Source organism: Nelumbo nucifera, chromosome 3 (genome assembly GCF_055504915.1).
Source record: "Nelumbo nucifera cultivar China Antique chromosome 3, China Antique-T2T, whole genome shotgun sequence".
Lineage (NCBI taxonomy): Eukaryota > Viridiplantae > Streptophyta > Magnoliopsida > Proteales > Nelumbonaceae > Nelumbo > Nelumbo nucifera.
Window position 1 is genome coordinate 18,759,992 of NC_142651.1, and position 19,297 is coordinate 18,779,288.

The window sequence follows — 19,297 nt, forward strand, 5'->3', positions numbered from 1 at the left end:
ACGAGGAATTGAAACACGGTGCCTCATGCGGTGTCCTGTGCTTAGGAATGTAGGAAGAATTTGTAGATAAGCTTAATGTGACCGTTAGAATATTTTAAAAATGAAATAACATCTATAGCATTTGTATTGAATATGGGTGGATTGAAAAACTGATATAGATCACGGACCGATACTTGCAATATTTTGAACCTTGGGAGGAAGAACACCCGCTTTAGTAGCGTGATAATCAACAAAACAAAACAAAACTGGAAAAGCAGTCGGCTTTAGTGACAAATAAATGGAGAACGCTAGCAGGCAACATAAAACTACTTAGTACTATTAGACATCACATGTTGGCTTCCAGTATAGAAATAGAAATGCATTGCTCCTACATCGTCTACAAGTATTCCTTCGAATAAACAAACAATAAACTAGTGAACTTCATTATACCACATAAGTGAATGTTACCACAACTTAAAAAAAAGGCCTATTTAGGATGGTCTTCCAGAGTTCAAGTTCTCAGCTTCTACGACGGCCTGCAAATACAAAACAGCCAAAGATTGAAACATTCAACAAGGAGCATGGCCTATAGTTTTGGCAACCACCAAACACCAAATATGATGCGAACCTGGAGAATCATAATTGCAGCATTTTTGTCTAGAACTTCGTTGTATTCATGACAAGATAGGCTCTGCAGCATAAAAAGATTGAGAAACAAAGATGACTTGAAGGAAAGATCATTAAGTTAAAATCATTTAAGACTGACTTGAACACAATTGGGACAACCGGCAGCTCCTAAGCACTGGCATGTTGTGAGAAGCTCTAAAGCAGCAGTTAGTAGTTCTCCAAATAGCGGTTGCAACTATTACACAATTATAAAGCTGTTAGGATGCAAGAAGTGCCCAAGGTATAAATAAATTTCATTTTCTTATTCCTACAGAAATTCAAAAATAAGAAACACAACACCAGTATTATAGCAATCACTAAATGAACAAGGATCTTTTTTCTTGACACTTGGCATTATCTCTACTGTCCATATATTGAGATAGTGCACACACAATTATATTTACATATGTTGCATTTTAGATGATAGGTGCCTTGCCTTAAATTCTATAATAGCTTTAGTTATCTGTTATTTCAGTGCAGATGTGGGGTTGCCTTAAATTCTAGTCTTGGTTATACTACTACACCTTATATCAACATTAACAAAAACTTCCATAACTAAATCACAATTAAACCAAGCCTACCATAGTAATTGACCTACATACTAATATCTAATTGGCACTCCCAACGAATAGATAGGCCCAATTAATCAGCGCGATCAAAGCAAATATATTGGCATAGATAGGACCTCAGTATTTGATGCCAATGACAATTTTAGCAGTTCTTGCTCCACAATTATGGCAACATGTAGTTGCACTCGCATGATTACTCATTCTACCAATTGCAGAAACAAGAAACATACTAGGTTTTGTAACCTGTTTACCCCATGGAAGTTTCCACACAGCCATGAAACCCCATTTAATTGCCTATTAGAGGAATCTGTTATGAGCAAGCATCCCGAAACAGATTAGGAGTTAGACCTAGGAACTCCTTCACTCCTTTCCCCATAAAAGAGTGGCTACTGTGAGCAAGAACCACTAAGAAATGAGTGAATCAGAACAGGAAATGACCAACAACTGGAAATTTCGTAAGGTTGATGTCAAAAACCAAAGCTCTAGAAGATCTTGGAAACTTTATTCAGAGAATGCACAGTCAAATTCAGGGAATCAAAGATCAACCCAAAAGAATGTATAAAAGAAATTTGAAGCCCACCTATATATGCAGTGCTCCATTTATCATGTGATTGATGTCACCTCAGGAAAAATCAAGTCAATGCATGTTATAAGGGGTATGATATTTACCCTAGTACCTTCAATGATTGAATATCCAAAAGAATATCTAACTTTCAATGGTAGAATGGAACAGAAGTGTGTAAATGATTATGGCAAGCTGATTTTTTTTAACAGAGAATTACACCAGACTAAAAGTAAAAATAACAAAAATGTACTCTAAAGTTCAAACTGCACTTTGCTCCTAGCCCTGTCCTACCATATTCCCCAAATCCCAACCAAGGGCAGTTAAAGATCTCCATAATTTTTTTTCTTTTTGTTGTAAATATCCTTTGGATGACTAACCTCTATCAAGTCAAACAATTCAGTACAATCTATTCAGTATGAACCAAAATGTATACATAGTGGCCTATACGCAGTCAAGGCACACCCCGAAAAAATAAGAAGAGGACAACTGCTCTTGTTCTTCAGCCCCAGAACAACACAGAGAACATGCAAGTTGAAATCCCCTCCCCAAAAAAAAAAATTGGAAAAAAGATTATTCAGATGGCCAACTTTAGTCAGAAAATAGATTTTGAACCACATTAACAAATAAAAAATAGGAACTGAAGTTGTGAAATAAAACAGTTCCCTAATGAATTTGCTTTTTTAAATCCTAAATCTCTGCTTCTATTTGCATGGAGTTCATGTATACAGTATACCGCTTGTAGTCTCAAAATGAAATGAAAAGGGACAAAAAAATGATACCCAGGAAGGACAACTTTAGATTTTGACTGAACATTAATGTTACAACTAAAGCAATCACAACTCTGTGACACTAACCTTCAGTGAAATACCTATGCCTCCAGGGTGCTCATCATATAGCAGAATTCTTTCTGGAAAATAGCGTGTTTCATGGGGATTTGCACACTCCGAAGCCAAGTCTGAAGAATTGCACATTATATACCTATATGCCAAAATAGATCAGATTCATAACTAGCCAAAGCCAAAGTAAAAAGAACATTACCCAAAGTTGTCCAGCTATTTGGGATCTTGCGAGGGGTGGACTGGATGCAGTCCAAACCTTTCGCAAAGCCATATACTTGAAACAAGACAATATATGTCTGGAAGTGGAAAAAAGCCCACACACACACACAAAGAATTCCTACAGAAACCGGTTAGATCAACTTCAAAGCTTATCCCACTTCAAACACCAGCATCTATAATCCAACCACAGAGTAAGCATTCTTTAAATTGTAAAGCTGACCTGCAGGTGAATAAACTTACAGAGGCACAACATTAAGGATAGCATGAGAAGCAGCATGGAGGCCAGCACGAAATGAGAAATTCTGAATCTCCACTTCTGTTTTTATTGATTGAGGAACTCGAATCCAAACTGCCTGTTTAAATATAAGAAAAGCAGAATTAGAAAAGAAAAAGGCATGCTTAAAAAAATGCCACAATATGGATATCTCAAGATGTAATTCAATCATCATAATTGCCAATCAAGAGATGACCTTGACCTGTGACTCGTATGAAAATTTAGGAAGTGAAAGTTCAACTGCATCAAATATTTGGTTGCTTGCTCGCCAAATACGGTAAAAGCCAAACCAAGTAGTAGTTACTTTGCAAGTCCGTGCTTGAGCAATTGTTCTTGGATGCTGAGTGTCAAAGATCCCCACTGGGTAAGCCTATGAAACAGTATAAATTGAATCTGCTAAGCATTTCTCATTTCTCTATCAGCATAAAAGCATTGTATCAAATTACATGTCAGAGGACCCTATATGCCATTGTACCGTGCACATGGGTTAAAGATGCTCTTATTTCAATGTCATATGATATGATCCCTCTTTTCACAAAGATAGAAAGCTAAAAGGATGAAAAATTACAACATATGGAATGTGTGGCTATAGAAACTAGAAAGAGGATAATTTTCTAGGAAAATCTCTAACATCCTTGGTATTATTGACAAACTTGTGGTGATGACATTTTACTGGGTTATAATGATAGAACAATATATTAAAAAATAATCTATGCTGATATTTTAAGTGAATGGATGAAAATGGTGCTATATCTCCCAGTACTAAGCCCACCTTATGTAGTGGAAACTGGGAACCTCGTAAAGTAAAGTAAAATGAAGCATGTTTAATAACTAATGATGATTGTAGTTCCCCAAGAATTGAGAGCTTTTTAATTATCAAAAAAAGAATTGAGAGCTTTTTCACAGTATAAATAGAGAGTAGTTTATTTTCCCCCCCAGTCTTAACAAAGACAGATTGGAAAAAAAGGAAAACAAAAAAAGTTTTAAATCTTTTCCATCTGAGAGATTTTGGTTCAATTGACTCAGGCATCTGACTTATTTAAAAAAAAAGGATGACGCAGGCATCTATTGGAGAGATTTTGGCTCTTCTTCAGGGATTCAAATAAATATACCCCAATGTTTTAAAACGTGGAGGCGTGACGTGAGGTGTTCCACTACCTGGAAGCGTGAGGCGTAAGCCTCCTTAAGAGGAGGAGGATGAAGAAGAAGAGGAAGGAGGATCTCATTTTTCTTTATTTTTAATAAAAAACTTTTATATTAAGAAGAATGAGGATGCATAGCACTAGTTGAAGGGGGGGGGTAACACAGGCTTCGCCCCCCAGCCCACTTTCCTTCCCCTTATCTTCTCTTCCCTTCCCTTCCCTTTTCTTCTCTTTCTTTTTTCCCTTCCCTTTCTTTTCCTTTCCTTTCCTTTTTTTCTTTTTTTTTTGGTCTTTTTATATGAAATGTGCATGAGGCACATGAGGCATACGCCTCTAGCATGCCTCATGAAAAAGGCATATGAGGTGTACACCTCTTGCACCTGAGGCGTATGCCTCAGAGGTATCAGCGCCTCTGGCATACGCCTTAGAGCGTTTTAGGGGCACCTTGCCTGGAGGCACGCCTTTTAAAACACTGATATGCCCTATAGGTTTTGGATGCACTGAGGTGGTGAACACTCTCACATTAGCTTCTAACAATTATAAACAGTTTTCTTCTTCAATCAAGACTTTGCTTCAAGAGAATCTAACAACAGTCTATGGGAAAAGACTAAACTACTAACTTCATTTAGGTAACACTTTCCAGTTTTGCATCCAACTAAAAGGTGATAGTCAGTAGCCACACTACCTTCATTTGTCTTATGTAGTTTGATTGATTTTTCAACTGCCATATTAGTTATTGCTACTTTTATCAATTACAATTTAACAAGCCTTTCTGAAAATGATAACCTTTAGTTTGAAACTTCTCCATAACTATCATCCTAAAAAATAGATTTGTACAGGGTTTTCACTAAGAACTAGCAATGAGCATCACATTAAACTGATCACTACAGAAAAAGGTAGAAGTTTGTAACTTCAAATATAAACAAATTGTACAACCAACAGCACAAACCTTTGAAATAAATATATGATAAGAAAGCTCATTAAAAGAAATCTAGAAAGTGGTTATAATGAAACATGTAGAAAATGTCTTTAACAAAAATAAGCATGCTAGTCATAAAGATACAGGCATACAGCGTGAGAATAGGACAAATAAAGGGTGAAGAAACAGACATACAATATCCCCACCGATGAAATGAATATCTGTATAATCGCGTGTCTTGGTGTAATACTTCAAGTCCGCTTCATGACACAAAGCAATCTTTGCTGATAAATCTAAGACCTTCACTAGATAGGTTTGCCCTTGATGCATATAAACAGCACCTTCATAAACCTGGATGACCAAATAATCTGTCAATTTGCCAAAGTCAATAAATATCACATATGAGATAATTACAATAAAGGATTAAAATGTCAGTACAACAACAACAACAATAATAACAATAAAGGATTAAAATGTTAGTAAATTGATGAAAACAGGTGAAAATCTTCAGAGCTCAAGAATGGATGAAAAACAGCAAAATGGCATTTATAAAGTCAACCAGTGAATGAGAAAAAAAATACTATAGGAACCATGTAATATCAACTAATCATGCATAGGTCTGACCACCAATGCACCCAAATAACAACTGAAGCCAGATCAGGAACTTGGAAAACCAATAACAAGCATAATACCTGATAGAAGGCCTTGCTTTCCTCAATCTCTTCAAGAATTTCATTCCTTTTACTGTCTATTACTTTGTATCTCTCAGTCTCTATTGCTCGAATACTAATTGCATGAGAAGGTTTTTTCTGATGAAACAAGAGAAACAGAAAGGAACAGAAAAGGAAATACATAACTTGTAATAAGCACAAAATTAGTAATTTCACATAAACAAGATAAAATACCTCCTGTCCAATGTAGCTCCATATTTTGGCAGGAAGATCACGAGATAGATCACAACTAAGAAATCCTTTCTCTGTAAGGGCCATGATTGCACCATGTAGACCAGAACCAAAATATTTTTCATCATAAAGCAAGCTCAATGGGTGTTCAAGAGCAGCGCAGAGAAGATGTTGCTCAAGCACCTACAAGAATAAGGAGTTGGTATATACATACAAGAACTACCCACTTATTTGAAACCCACCATGGATGTGACAGTTTAGCAAATAAATAACTGTGAAAAGTTTTTTATTTAAAACTAACAAAAAGATGCTAAGTGCTAGGAATTAAGCCAACTAACAAACTTGTTGGTTATGAGCATCAACATGACAACTCTCAATCGGACTACCAAAGAGCCTTTGTGGAAATTTCATGAAATATTGGTCAAGAGGTCCTTCAAATGCCACATATACTGCAAGTGATTCTTTTCCTCTTCTCCCAGATCTCCCAGCCTGTTGCCACAAGCTTAACATAGAAAAGACATAGCTCCCAGTAAATTAAAAATGGAGAAAAAGGAAAAAAGAACTTCAAGCCTAGTTTTTACTACTTACAAATAAATCAAACAGAAAATTCCAATCTCCTTACCTGGCAACACTACCAGGAAAACCCAGATGAAGAGTTACATCAATGTGTCCAACATCAATACCCAATTCAAGAGCATTTGTTGCAGCAACTCCACAAAGTTTCCCATTGAAAAACTCACTCTCTATTCTCCGCCTATCCTGCTTCATCATTCAGAATATCAAAGATTAACTATATACCAGTAATTATTTTACCAGATTAGTGGTAAATTTTTTAATTGATAATCAGTGATAAAGTTTTGGAATAGCATAAAATGAGCTTCAGATTTCAGGATATGGATAACATCTGATTAAACACATATTACAAGCACAAAACTGTCCTTTAAATAACATAGATAAATATAAAATAGTTAAAAAGTAGGCATATCTGTGTTGTTAGGCTTCTTTTCTTTTCCAAAGAGTGCAACTTGGGTTGTGCCCCCATTTCAGACCTTAGTTTTTTATTTTTTATTTTTATTTTGTTTTTTGGGGGGGGGGTGTAAGAATTTCAGGCCTTAGAATAGGTTCACGTAAAAAGTAGGCATATATGTGTTGATGAACTACACCATGTTCTAAGAGATACGTGGTTAGGTCCTTCTCAAAGTACTCTCTGGCATTATCTGATTTAAAAATCTTAGTTCCCACTCCAAATTGTGTGAGAACCATCTGGTGGAATTGTCGTACTAAGTTAGGAACCTCATCACGTGATCTCATCAAAAATATCCAAGAATATCGTGTATAAACAAGAGAAAGTAACGAAATCCTCCCATGAAAGGGATTTGATATGGCCCCCATACATCAGTGTGAACAATATTAAAAGCACAAGTACTTCTTTTATTACTTGGTTTAAAAGACTGTCTACAATGCTTTCCTAACTGACAACTCTCACACTCCAAAGTAGATAATTGAACAGACTCAAACAACTTTGGGAAAAGACATTTCAAAGAATTAAAAGAAAGATGTCCCAAGCGATTGTGCCAAAGCATAATCTGGTTTACTAACTCTGACCCACTACTACTACTGTTGCTAACATGATGGCCCTGATATCTCGGAATCTCATCCAAAAGGTAAACTCCATTCACCTCACGACCACTCCCAATCATCTTCTTTGGCTCCAGATCCTGCAAAACACAATTACCAGGAAGAAAGATCACAGAACAATTCAAATTTTTTGTTAAAGAACTAACAGAAAGTAGGTTGGTATGAAGTCTAGGGACATGTAAAACAAATGACAAAGTTATATCATTGGTCACTCTAACTGTCCCCTTCCCAGCAATGGGCATATGTGAACCATCTGCTGTAGAGACTTGGTCTCTACCAGAGCACAACTGATAGGAATTGAAAATGGAAGGGGCATTAGTCATATGCTCAGATGCTCCTGAGTCTATAATCCAGGGAGGTCCCTCCTTACCTGAAGTGGATGCAAGATTCACAGTTGCATATGAACTACCTGTATGTGCAAAGGAAGTGGTGTAGTTGGTTCTTGCATTTTGCTATCCATCTGGAAGGCTAGAGCTGGGTGAATCTTTCTTACTCATAAGTTATCCAAACCTCTCCAATTCTGTTCTCACTGCTGCTACTACAATGGATTCTCAATCAGTTTGGGAGAGAGGGGCTGAAGAGTCTCCTGTAGTGGCTACATTTGCATTTCCCTTGTTTCTTATCCGAGCAGGCATAAGATTTGGATGAAGCTTCCAACAAGTGTCCCTGGTATGCTTAGGCATCTTGCAATAATCACACACCAAGTCCTTCTTATCTTCCCTTCTAGTTTCACTACTCCCCCTATCTCCATTCGGCTTAGGTTTTGTTGTACCAACCATAGCCGACTGGTCAATCCAAGGCTGTCTCAACATTACATTCCTCTTACTCTCCTCTCCAGAGACAAAAGCATAGGCCTGAGAGAGTGTCACACCCTCCCTAGAAAGAATATGTTGCCTAGCAATGTCAAATTCAGAATTCAGCCCTGCCAAGAACTCAAAAACCCTATTCCTCTCTACCAGTTTGTGATAAGTTGTTGCATCATTTACACTTTCCCATACCACAATTTCTAAGTGATCTATTTCCTGCCATAGGGTTTTCAGCATGGAGAAATACACAGCAAGAGGTTTTTCTCCCTGTTTCATACTTATCACCTAATTTCTTAACTAATAGGCTTTGGCTTCATTTTGCTTCTGAGAGTAGGTTTCAGTCACTCCATCCCAAATCTCCTTAGCAGTATTAGCCCATAGGAAATTTTTTGCAATATGAGGTAACATAGAATTACACAGCCAAGACATTACCATGTAATTCTCTTGCACCCATCGGGAAGAGTCTATATCAGGTTTCTTTTCCTCCCTAGTGAGGTACCCTAATTTTCCACAAGCACCAATAGCCATCTTAGCTGATTGTGCCCACTCCAAATAATTTGTACCATCAAGTTTTACTGTAGTAATGATCCCAGACCCAAAAATATCACTACTACCTCCAACACCCAATCCCACAGTACCGATAGATTTCATCTCGGTATGCCAACTCTCCATTTTACTTCAAACAGTTCAACAGTAAGAAAAAATAGATTAGAAACCTTCAAAAAATAATTTAATACCACACACACAGAAACCAACCCTTTCGGAAGAAGAAAACCCTAACTGGAGGGAAATCTCTCTCCTCCCCACACCTCCCAACAGAGAGAAAAGTGAATCGATCACTCCGGGAGGCCTAGAAAATTTCAAAAACCAAACCGCCCTCTTCAAAAAATCAAAAGAAAACTAACAATACCTAGGCGCCCAAGATCATATCAAAAACAAAGAGTCCAACTTTTCTGGGACTCTTACTCGTACTCCAGTTCTTCCTGATTTTGATGTCGAACAGTAGATCACCTTCCTGATGTCTAGATCCCACCAAAAACTCCAAGAATTGGGCAATCTATAGTAGATCGATCAGCCCTTTACTACTTCATGCAGTCGGATGATCTAGGGCTGCATGAGAATGCTTCAAGAAACCCTAGTCGATGCTCTGATACCAAGTAGAAATCTGCTGAATTAAAAAATATGAAAGAAAGTAGTTTCTTGAAGAGAGAAGGAAGAGAGAAGGAGAAGAAGAGAAGTTGAAAGAAAAGAGAGCAATGATCTAGCCGCCCCCTTCACTTATTATTTATACTAAAATAATAGAACAATACAAAGACAACTATGCCCTTATAGGGCAGCAAAACATAAAACAGCATAAACACTCAAAAAACATAATAAAATTTGGACTCACATAACTACTGTGGTCCCCACCTCCTATCTAATGACTAACATAAAACATCTACTCAGAAAAACATCATAAAACTAATTAATCTTCAATACTTACAACTGTGAAAATATAAACAACAAATTTATGTAATCTAATGTGCAAAGTTGTTTCACTTACCATATGATGTGTGTTTGTCACTTATTATGACCATTACTTGAAGTTCATCATAAAATCGTCTAACCCTAATCTGACAGAGGCCAAGTTGTGTTAAGCTAAAGTATATTAGAGCCGGTAGTTAGGTGAAGAACATCACATAGATTCCCAATGTTGGGCCAAGCTGGAACTAAACAACTCCCAAGGAGGCTGAAACCCAGGTCAAGTTCTGAAAAAGAGCTTAGGTCCAATGGCATGTAATATATCAGAGCAAGTGATTCTCCTACATGTAAGATCCATATGGAGGATAAAACCTACCACTCTCAAGTCTCAACACATCCATATCAAGCATAGGAATTCCTGAGCATCAATCATATGGCACCTGATCCTATAATGAAAGCGGTAACAGTGGCAGGATACAATAACAAAAAAGAACCAACCTGAGCAATATATCCAGCACGGTAAGCACATATAGAGTCAACCAAGTGAGGTGCAGTCTCTTGAAGAATCTCACGCCTATCACAAATTCACAATTGTTGAGAAATAATAAATCTATTTTGTAATCTTATATTTAACAGAAACTAAAAGTAAAAATGTCAAGACACTTTCGAAAAAACTAAAGGGGAAAAAGAAGAGTGCAATGGAGACATATTAAAGACAAGATATTTCCCTACATAGGAGTTGATGGTCCATGAGATTGATATGACATACGTATAGCATAGAACAATTTCAGTGAGCTTGCGTGTTTTGCAAAAAGCAATGCAACGAAGTCCATGTTGAACCATTTCTGCAAAAAGGCAAGAGAGCTCCAAAATCGGACTGCAAAATGAAAAAAAAAGACATTCTTTTCAATATATAATTCAAAACATAAACAAATCAATGATCCATCATGTAAAAAAAATGTTTGGCATCATGTTCTTTCTTCTATATTTCTATAGAAGTGTATTTGTATGGTCTAACTGCAACATGATTTATAAATGGATATCCACTTGCATGAAAAGACAAGACCTTCATCAAGTATTCCATTAAAACATAGATATTTCCCATGCTTATGTTGTACCACTTGATTGATTTCAGCAATAAAAATGTCTTATAAAAATGATGCAGAAAAATAAAGATTGAAAGAAGAAGCTATAGCAAGAAGAAACTACCCCAAGTCATGGGGCTAGAAGGATATATCTGTCATACATCAGTAATATCATATAGAAAAATGTGTTCTAAATGTCAGAGTGTCAGACATCAGTAATATCATATAGAAAAATGTAAGGGCAAGATCTCTCACTATTTAGCATGGTCACAAGCATACAGAAAAATGGTGATAAGAGAAGATTATCTACCTTGAGCGTCTAGCAATGATTTCTGAATCAGCAGGTTTGTTTTCATTCATTCTATCCTGAGTTTTTGACACCTGTGATTTAGAAGTGTTTGCAAGTAAATTAGAATAAGATGAAGTTTCCATCAGAAATTTTGAATACAGAACCGAATTATTAACTAGGGAAGGCACCAACAGTCTTGAAATGTAAAGGGGGGTTCCATAAGGTAAAGAGCTTTGGACCACAAGGACTTCCATCATTATGAATCAGCTCTAATGTTGGCAGGCTTGCAAGTTCCTGAAATGGTTGAAAACTTATAAGCAATTGATTAATACTATTCTAATTGCACACAGTATAAATTTAATAATACTATTTTAGTTGCATACAATAGAGCCAAAGCAACCCAACATGACCACAAGAAATGCCTAAACATCATGATGCATCTACAATCAGGGCTACACAATAGAGATGTCACAGAAGTTTGTATCTTTTTTTTTCTAATAAACATAAGAAGCAAAGTTTCAGTCATGTACAGAAAATGCACAGAAATTAATAAGATGGTCAACTATCCATTCCTTTACGAAAACTATTAATCTGTAATTTACATCATTGCAAATGCTTATGTTGCTTCAGTTACACGATGCATATTCCAAAAATAAGGAAACCCTTTGCATCTTCTTCATTAGGGTACTCTAATCCTTAATTGCGTCTATTACATGCTTACAGCCAAGGCAAACAGCATGACATCAAACTGAAAAGGTTCATCACTTTGTCTGAATCCAGTGATTTATTAGGAAAACAACAGAAGACAGAAAACCGAAAACAAGGATCTATTCATTTTTCTTCCAGTCATACCATAGCATGCTCACGGGGGTTTGCTGAAGTTGCAGTAGAAAATACAAAGGAAGGATCACTACCATATACTGCAGGAAGCAAACAGTGCATCAGCTATGACTAAAAAGTTAAGGAAGATCAAATTTATCCACAAACCATATAGCAACAATATTACCATGGCAACAGAGACGACGAAGCCTCCTAAGTATAAGAGCAGTATGGCATCCAAAAGCACCCTTATAAGCATGAGCCTCATCAATGATGACAAACCTGATTTGAAACATATATAGAAGAAACTTTGCAGTAAAAACTTTGGACTAAATAAATCTAGTAGCCCAAATCCTGCAATTTTTAAAATGTTAAGATTGCTAATCTAAATGCTGAGAATACTCTCAGTGGGCTACAGTCTCATCCAGAATGAACAGCATAAGATATTCAAAGCAAAAAAAAAGTCAAAACCAATAGGACATAATTATTGTTTATGCAAAACTACCTAAGGTTTGACAAAATCCGTTGAAATTGTCCATGGAATGGCAAGATTGACATGTGTAGCATATCCGGATTTGTGATTAACTGCATATGCCCAGACAATAATATCAACATAAAGTGGGTTAAGTATCCAGATAATGGCACAACTATCCTGAAGCAACCAAACTTACAAAACTACCAGTCTAGCACTATCACGTAGCCACATTCTATCTTCTTGAGAAGTGTCACCATCATATACACCAATATTTATGCTGAAATTTGATCTCTCTGTCATTGCTAATAAAGCTCTCAACTGATCTTGAGCTAAGGCCTACAAGTATTAGATTATCATGTATTCTGGAATCTAGAACTAGAAAGGCAAATCTCAGCTAAAGCACCATGAGAAAAGCAAAATCACCCATGCTCTTTAATACAAAGAAAGAAATTTTCTACCCATTGACCTTTGTTGGAAATAAATATATAGCACATGAACATAAATTCTGGGACAATGCTTCTAGCACTGGCAGGTTGTAGCAAAGAGATTTCCCACTAGATGTCATTGTTGCCACCACAACATTCTTACCAGAAAGAGAAGCCTGTATTGACTCTGCCTGCAAATACCAATAAAACGCTAGAGAACCAAAGCAATATGTGGCTTCAAGCCTTGAACAAAGTACTGCAATACAGACCATATAAAATACCTGATGACAGTATAATCTAGATATCCCAACTTGTTTAAGCAAGGATCTTGTGTTCCCTGAGAGGCTCTCTGGAATTTCCACATGAACAGCCATTCTTGCACCAATTTCTTCAACATGCACAATCTACAAGAAACAAACTTTCTCTGTAGTATTCAAGTTACCTTTATATCATTCTATAAACTACATAAATAGAAAAGCATCAAAGAAACCTGTCCTTGAGACCCAATGCCCTTTCTTAGATGCTCCACCATTTCTACTGGTAGCAGTACACTTGTTTCCTGTTGACTCAGCATATTATTATAATGAAATAAAATGGATTTCCTCCAAATAGAATTCTGAATCACAAAATAAAAACATAGAAAATTCCGAATTAAATAATTTAAAAATGTTTTGATATGTTCAATCTCATCATTAATGATTTTAGTTTCAAGGATTGACTAACCAAAATCAAATAAACAAATTTACTAAGCAAGGGCTATATACAAGATTATTGACTCTTGCTCTCAGTTTAGTGTTTTGATAAACAGACTAGCAAAAGGAGCACACCAACCACTAAAAGAGTGAAAATGAAGAATGAAAACATACATAACATCGTGTTTGCACTGATTGAGAACTTGAGGTGATAGAGCAACATCTCCTTGTGTTCTTTGCTTCACTGCCTTTTGAAACATAACCACTATCCTTTATAGATATTAATAGATCTTCCAGTGAGAACAGTTGATTGACCATGTTTCTAGACATGGACTTACCCTGCAAGGTAAAAGCTCTAATAATGAAAAAGCAAGTTCCATTGTTCAAGTTAGGCCCAGATGAGCTGCCCAACATTTAGACTAAAGAAATTGAAGATTTAGCAAATTTCCCTATGAAATTTAGAAAATTTGGCCAAGTGATGAATCCTAAAACATTAGGAAAAATATAGTACTCAAAAATGAAACTACACAAAAGAAGTAAAGGTGCACAACCAATAAAAGAAGAAGTCCAATTACACAAGGATGACTATAGAACTACAAAAGAAAAAAGAAAAGTGTACAAGAGAAGATTAAAAAGATTAAATAGGCAATAAAACATGACAAACCAATAACAACTTCTATACTTAACCAAAAAAAAACAAATCTTATAAAAAAATCATTTCATTTAAGGCACCCTGAGGCTTGAGTTCATCTCTAGGTTGAGCAGAACCTTGAAGTAATCCCTACACTGTGTAGTGTCTATAAGGCTATAAATATAATAGTACTGCTCAAGATAAAGGAATTTTTGTATAGTGCTGATTCAATGCTTACTTAATTGATTCAGGCCTTCTTTTTGTTTTTGAGGCCTGTTGTACATCCTTCCCTTATTTGAGTACAAGTTATCTTTCTTCAAAAAAATATAAAAATTTTGCATGTCATAAACCTTTAACAAACAAACTCTACAAGGAGTTAGGAGTATCTAAGAAGAGCTTCATATGAAGAGAAATACCACTAAAGAGTTAACTGCTGCCCGTAGGTTTCTCTTGAAGACACCTTCCCGTTTCTTTATCTTGTTCATAATTGCTGATATAGATACTTGCTTAGCTGGAACAAGAAACATGAACATGAAGACTAATCCAAAGCCAAAAAGAATTCCATTCAGATGATTATGTCCTTGAAGCTGCAAAAAGGAGACAAAAACAAGAATTCAAATGTACCAGCTTTAGGATGGTCAGGTTGATCAGCCAGCTCTGCTGAAGACCTGACAATAACAATGGCATCATCCATTTGTGCAGCCCCAGTTGCTTGAATGCCAAGTCTTACTACCTAAGAAAAAACAGCATATATAAAAATGTCCTTGAACCTGGTGAGGACAAAAGAGCTACCTTTATCTCAATGCAGGAAGTAACCCTAAGATCCGGAAAATTGTACAAAATGGTGAAATAATAAACATAAACCTATTTGTTAAGTTTAACATGACAAGAGGAGGATGGGAAAAAGATGCAGTTAAGGTGAACCTTTCAACACTCCCTAAATAAAACCACAAAAATCATAGAGAACAGTGTGTATAAGCTTAGTGATTATACTTTTCTTTGTCATGGTTATCTAGAATAAGAATTGAGCCTCCCAGATTATACATCATTCATCAAAACAATTTAAAAGCAGAAAAAGGATAGGCACTCTAAAACACACTTCCAGGACATCATAGGAACAATGGCAGACAGGTAGAAAAAACATGAACTGCAGTCGGCAAAGAAGGCTACCTGGAAAATTTATCAAAAAAGGACAAAACACTACAGAAATAACTTCTGGTTTCCATCTTAAGCCTGAGAGAAAGCTAGGAAACCACATACTTGATAAGAAAATCCCTTTTTTGATCATTAACAGGGTAAAAAATTGTACTCAGTATATAAAAAAGATATAATACTACTCTCACAAAAGAGTAGAGACAAATAAAACCAGAAAAGAGCAAGGAGTGACCAATATTACTTCTTATCAATTACACATTGATGTCACTTTCCATCCCTGACACATACCCATTCTCAGGTATTTTAAAATCCCAAATTTTTGCAAATAGATCCCAACTATTTAGGATCAGCTACATGTGTTCCAGACATTATGCTCTATTGAATGCCATGTTTTCTGTCAAATTGAAAGTCCTTAGTAGGAATGCAAACAGATCGGACCAGATACGAATCAGGGTATATTTGAATCCGATCCGGCATTGTTCATGTTGGATCCACACCGATTCAAAGATCTGATAGGATCTGATAGGACTCGATTTGAATTTGAATCCTATCGGTAAGTCAGATCTTCGAATCTGATCCAATCCGACTTGTTTTCTTTAAAATTTAATAAATTATTAAAAGAAAAATAAAGTATACTAATTTAAATAAAGTAAAAACAAAAAAATACAAGTATTCTTTTAATTATTTTCATCATATATATACATGTTTTTTATAAAAAAATAAATAATATAACAAATTTATAAAAATATATTTATAAATAAATAGATAGCATATATATGTATTATATATATTTATTTATATTTATAAATATATAATATACATCGGATTAAATCTTCTCGGATCGGATAGGGGTGATCCGAATCCAATCTGATTTTCTGATTGGATCCTATTATCTGATCCGAAGATCCGAACAGGGGTGATCCAAATTCGACCGAATAGGATCGGATCTCAAATCGGATCGGATCATTACTGATCCATTTGCACCCCTAGTCCTTAGATCATTCTCTACCTCTTATATGCCTCAAGAATGAGAAAAGTCCAATAAGGAATTACATGACAAAATTGGAAGGATCCTTGGTGTTAAGAGAACAAACACATCATCCACAGCTTCCTGACCCTTAATACAGCTTACAGAATGATTTGAACCATGCCATACCCCCACATGTAATCCCCTTGTCGATCATTCCCTGCCTCTCCCACTGCCATAATAAGGTGCTTATGATCAAACAAGTGAGACAGAGAAGCTCGTTTTGCTTTATCTATGCAAGATAAACTGAAAAGTGATAACCAATATGCAGAACCAGCAGTCCACCATTGCCCCTGCTTGGAAACATGGAGCCTATTTTAAATTTCTTTAGTAGTTTGTGTTTAGTGGATTAATGGACTATTATTTGAAAAGTTCTTACATGACTAATAAGTTATTTACTCTCCTAACTCATCTATGCATTCATCTTGTAAGTGATTTATTATTAAAGAAGAAATTATTCACCAATCTTTTCGTTGAGAGCTTAAGTAAGCCTAAACCTCAAAGTGGGCATCATTCATTTCTTCTTTTTTCTTTTTCGTTCAAAAAGAAGTGTGTAACAGGGAAGCTGTTGGATTTATTCTCAACTAATGGCTCCAGTAGAATAGCAGACATGCCTTGCCCATAGAAATCAATCGAGTTCAGATAATAGAGACTGATTGTTTCAGAAATTTAACATGGACACTGTCATGTGGTGGATTTGAGAAAAATAAAATCAAATACCTGAAGGGAACAAATAATCCTTTGAAACTGTAAGGAGTGCACTCTTTTACTCATTAGTTCATGAGATTCACATCCAAGGAATTTATTGGGTGCTGTTCAATGGTCATATGAGAAATCTAGTGGAGATCCTTCTTTCATCCCCCTGGACCCTCATGCTACAGGGGGAGGTGAAGTTGTAGGCTTGTAGCCCCAAAGGAGATGCCAGACTACAAGAACTCCAATGCATCGAGATTTTATAGGGATTAACCTTGTGCCATGGAGACTCTTGAAAATTGGGAAAAAAATACAGACATGCACATTGGCCTTAAAACAAATAAATAGATAACAAAAATGGTTGATGTGGAATAATCATGAAAATTGTGAAAAACATGTAAAATGATATCTGAAATAAAAATGCAATCTCGATTATGAAACTGAGGTATTCTATTGGCAGAATAGGAATTTCTTCAATCCACTCAACTACCTTTGGACAAAGAACTGAAACATGTTCCATGTCCGAGATACCAACATCAAGCCCATATCTCCTCATCTGCTCCAGTGCTTCCTGTAAACAATCCCAAGTGGTAAACTTCTGCTGCATTTGCAGGAACCCTGAGAAAATGTTCAAGAAAGCAAAAGCTTTCAATATGATCTTCAACCATGACGGACAATGGCACAACTTCTTTTTATCCTTCTCTGCAAAACCAACTTCTCTGAATAACAAGCAGCTTCCCGATTGTGGATCAGACAAGCAATCCACCGACTCCAAAACCTGAAGAAACCTCCCACAACCATGTTCATCAAGGACATTCGTATTAGTTGAGCAAAGAATGTTCTTAAGAAGGCCATCAGGAAGTCTTTCCCGTTGATCACCATCCAACACTCTCATGCGTTTGGCTTTTGAAGTGCGGGCATCAGAGCTTTCACCAAACAACGTATCACTTCCTTGAGCATTTCTACCATATGGTGTTAAATCGGGTTGAATTTCACTTGGCGGATTCTTTGACAAGGATGACAGATCGCGCATCATATCTGACCATGCCAAATCTGCAAATGGCGAGGTTGTGCTCTGACTAGGAACCTTTGGTGGCTCTGTGCCCTGCTGAGGGAGTATGTATTGTGTCTGACGCCGGTCCTTCTTATTAAAAGGAACAAGAACGACGAATTCACTTTGCCCAACGGAATAGCTATTTATCCGACTCCCCAAACTCATTTTAGCTCCCTGGAATGATAAATGTAGAAATTGAAAGACGAGATGATGATAAAAAAGTAACAAAAGTAGACATTATCGGAAAACAATATACTATGTAACAGTGAAAGACACGTTTGGGATATGTTAGGTAAATTTTACAGTTTGACTGAAAAACAAGGAAAAGTACTTTTCAAGAATCGCCAGCTACGAATAAATATTTTTGGATCAATGCCGCAGAAGGAGAACAGTTACAGGGAAATCAGTAGCAGTGACTAGTGCGAGCATCCAGAGAGAAAGAGAGAGGGAGAGAGAGATAAACGGATAGCATGTAATATATAAATTTTCAATATAAGAAAATAAAACCTTAAAAAAAAGGTGAAAATTCGGAGAGTTTTTAGCGGGAGCGAAAGAGTCTTTCAGCATAAGTTTTAATTCTTCAATAGTGCTGTTCGGGGAAATCGAAATGGTTGTAGATTCGCCCGCTAGGCTTCGGACTTGGATTTTTCTCTCGCTCACTTCCATCTCTTCTCGAATTCTTGAGCAGTTGGAGTTTGCAGTGGACGAAGATTATAGTTACTCTATCGTCCCATGCTTGAGCTGAGGCCTGAGAGTAAATATTTTTCGCCGGAGCAATGTCACGTTGTTTCATTCAAGCTTCCGGCTTCCTTGTCCTGGTTCGCGCCTTCGCGGGAATTCTGTTTGCGCGTCAAAACCCTAGTTCAAATCCTATGAGCGAAAAAAGAAAAAAAAAACATCACACGTGTAACGAGGAGACCTACACTTCAACATGTGCCACTGTGCCGGTGTTAATTTCCCCCTCTGTGTGGGA

The 19,297-nt window shown here is 36.5% G+C and overlaps 1 protein-coding gene across 14 annotated transcripts; it reads right to left on the bottom strand.

Moving 5' to 3' along the window:
* Positions 1-262: 262 nt before the first annotated feature.
* LOC104599902 (UBQ, helicase-c and DEAD-like helicase domain-containing protein) lies at positions 263-19,224 on the bottom strand. 14 transcript variants are annotated; one of them, XR_016083992.1, is made up of 29 exons: positions 18,832-19,224; positions 17,761-18,498; positions 15,020-15,128; positions 14,812-14,906; positions 13,939-14,103; positions 13,563-13,631; positions 13,354-13,476; positions 13,114-13,263; positions 12,852-12,983; positions 12,678-12,757; positions 12,360-12,454; positions 12,206-12,273; positions 11,546-11,647; positions 11,375-11,445; positions 10,749-10,856; positions 10,478-10,553; positions 7,754-7,792; positions 6,697-6,833; positions 6,417-6,576; positions 6,078-6,257; positions 5,865-5,981; positions 5,368-5,523; positions 3,314-3,451; positions 3,078-3,190; positions 2,818-2,955; positions 2,634-2,734; positions 746-841; positions 608-670; positions 263-515 (listed from the first exon to the last, which is right to left on the bottom strand). XR_016083992.1 is itself a non-coding variant. In XM_088900978.1 (28 exons), exons 1-28 carry the CDS (start codon positions 18,988-18,990, stop codon positions 471-473), a joined length of 3,708 nt encoding a protein of 1,235 aa, XP_088757104.1. In that variant the 5' UTR covers positions 18,991-19,224; the 3' UTR covers positions 263-470. The 14 variants fall into 14 exon arrangements, 9 of the variants coding, with proteins under 9 accessions (XP_088757104.1, XP_088757103.1, XP_088757102.1 ...); XR_016083994.1 differs by having other exon boundaries at positions 5,368-5,540; XR_016083993.1 differs by lacking the exon at positions 2,818-2,955 and having other exon boundaries at positions 2,634-2,757; positions 3,314-3,481; positions 5,368-5,540.
* Positions 19,225-19,297: the final 73 nt, after the last annotated feature.